The sequence below is a fragment of the Oncorhynchus keta genome, chromosome 8 (genome assembly GCF_023373465.1).
Source record: "Oncorhynchus keta strain PuntledgeMale-10-30-2019 chromosome 8, Oket_V2, whole genome shotgun sequence".
NCBI classification, from domain to species: Eukaryota; Metazoa; Chordata; class Actinopteri; order Salmoniformes; family Salmonidae; genus Oncorhynchus; species Oncorhynchus keta.
In genome coordinates this window covers 7,420,603-7,422,483 of record NC_068428.1, presented here as the reverse complement: position 1 = coordinate 7,422,483, position 1,881 = coordinate 7,420,603, and the positions used below count along the sequence as shown (strand labels likewise).

At 38.4% G+C, this 1,881-nt stretch overlaps 1 protein-coding gene across 1 annotated transcript; it reads right to left on the bottom strand.

The window, feature by feature from the left end:
- Positions 1 to 506: 506 nt before the first annotated feature.
- On the bottom strand, positions 507 to 1,555 carry LOC118387179 (protein ripply2-like). Its single transcript, XM_035775355.2, has 3 exons — positions 1,269 to 1,555; positions 1,066 to 1,139; positions 507 to 903 (listed from the first exon to the last, which is right to left on the bottom strand). The coding sequence occupies exons 1-3, from the start codon at positions 1,398 to 1,400 to the stop codon at positions 750 to 752; spliced, it is 360 nt and encodes a 119-aa protein (XP_035631248.1). The 5' UTR covers positions 1,401 to 1,555; the 3' UTR covers positions 507 to 749.
- Between the last annotated feature and the right edge of the window lie 326 nt (positions 1,556 to 1,881).

Sequence of the window (1,881 nt, the reverse complement as noted above, 5' to 3'; positions counted from 1 at the left end):
GTTAAATAAATGGAATCAAAAACAATAGCCCCCAAAATAAAACAAATTATGAAATCAAATCAATGTATTTGTCACCTGCGCCGAATACAACAGGTGTAGTACAGTGACATTCTTACTTACAGGCTCTAACCGATAGTGCAAAAAAGGTGTTAAGTGAACAATAGGTAAGTAAAGAAATAAAACAACAGTAAAAAGACAGGCTATGTACAGTAGCGAGGCTATAAAAGTAGTGAGGCTATATACAGACACCGGTTAGTCAGGCTGATTGAGGTAGTATGTGCATGTATGTACATGTAGATATGGTTAAAGTGACTATGCATATATGATGAACAGAGGGTAGCAGTAGCGTGAAAGAGGGGGGGGTGGTGGGTGGCGGGACACAATGCAGATAGCCCGGTTTGCCAATGTGCGGGAGCACTGGTTGGTCGGGCTAATTGAGGTATAGTTAAAGTGACTATGCATATAAGAACCAACATAATATTCATGGAGCTCATGTTTTAGTTTGTAAATGGTTTATTACAACTTCCTCCATTGGATACAAAATTAAATAAAGACAGGCCTATATGAAATATAAATTTAAAAAAGTAGGCCTACTGCTTACATTCGTTATTAATATGGCATATTTACAGATATTTACACAAAATAATTATGCGAAATATATTAGTTTAGCATTTCATATAAAACAATATACATTCAGCTTTTTACATTGGGGAGAGAGGTATTTTTAAATTCAGCTCCTTCACGCTCTACTATTTCTCGTCGTTGTCACTAACGCTCTCCTCGTCATCATTACTGCTCGAGTCTTCATAGAGGCAAATGGTTGCTTGCACTGGATAGGTGAGCAGAAGCATCTCTGCGTCCTGGTACAGATAATCGAAGCATCTCGATTTGGGCCAAAACAACCTAGAACACAAAACCATCAGATTAGGTGTTTGAATTGAAAATACAAAGTAGGCTAGGATATAGTCGATATAGGGTATATAGAGCGAGGGCATCTCATTCACCATTAAGCACAAACAGAGACGCATATTTTCAACGTGATATTAGTGAGGTAATTTCACTTACTTTACTGGGTGTGTGATCTGTGAACTCTTGGAGTATTTGGTGTCTGAAAATCCTTCAATGGGCTTTGTGTAAGGCTGTGAGGAGAGAAAGAAAAACACGCATGTTAGCATAAGCCTATACTATTTATTCCACCATAGGCTAACTAAACCTATGATACATCTAAATGAAATCCTCTTTTCGTTTTGAAAGTAGTCTGCACTAACCGTGTTTTCCGTGACCCTGCGTTCTCTGTCCGCTTTGCCAACCCAAGGTCTCCACAAATTAGCTGGCTGTTGAACAAAGTTTCTTCCGGTAACTCCGCAAATTAATCCACAATGACCGATGATATTTTCCATTATTTCTGATGATAGTTTCCTGATTAAGTCATCTGAGAATTTGCGATTGAGAGTGATGCCAGAGTTGAGTCAGACGCCCCTATATATCCGGCCAGGGAGCTCCTGACAAATTGCAATTTGACACTATCCAAAGTGTCCATGCGCCATGTTGGTGAGGTGTCAAGTCACACTTTGGCAAACCTGCACCATATGGTCACACTCGCGCCCAGAGTGGCCTTGTTTGAGAATAGGTTCAACGTTTGTTGTGGGAGACTATAAACCTTTCAGAATTAGAAAGAATGTTATCCAAGTCTATAGCCTATTGTTTTTTTATTTTATTATATGCTATAGGGCCTAATCGTTTACGAAAACGTATTAAAAACGAAAGAGCCAATTGATTAACATAATTGAATTATCTAAGCATACTGAACTGAAATTGACAGGGAATTTACTAATTTACTTAATCTTCCTAACAGCCTTCCTTACTTTGAACCATTTTCTT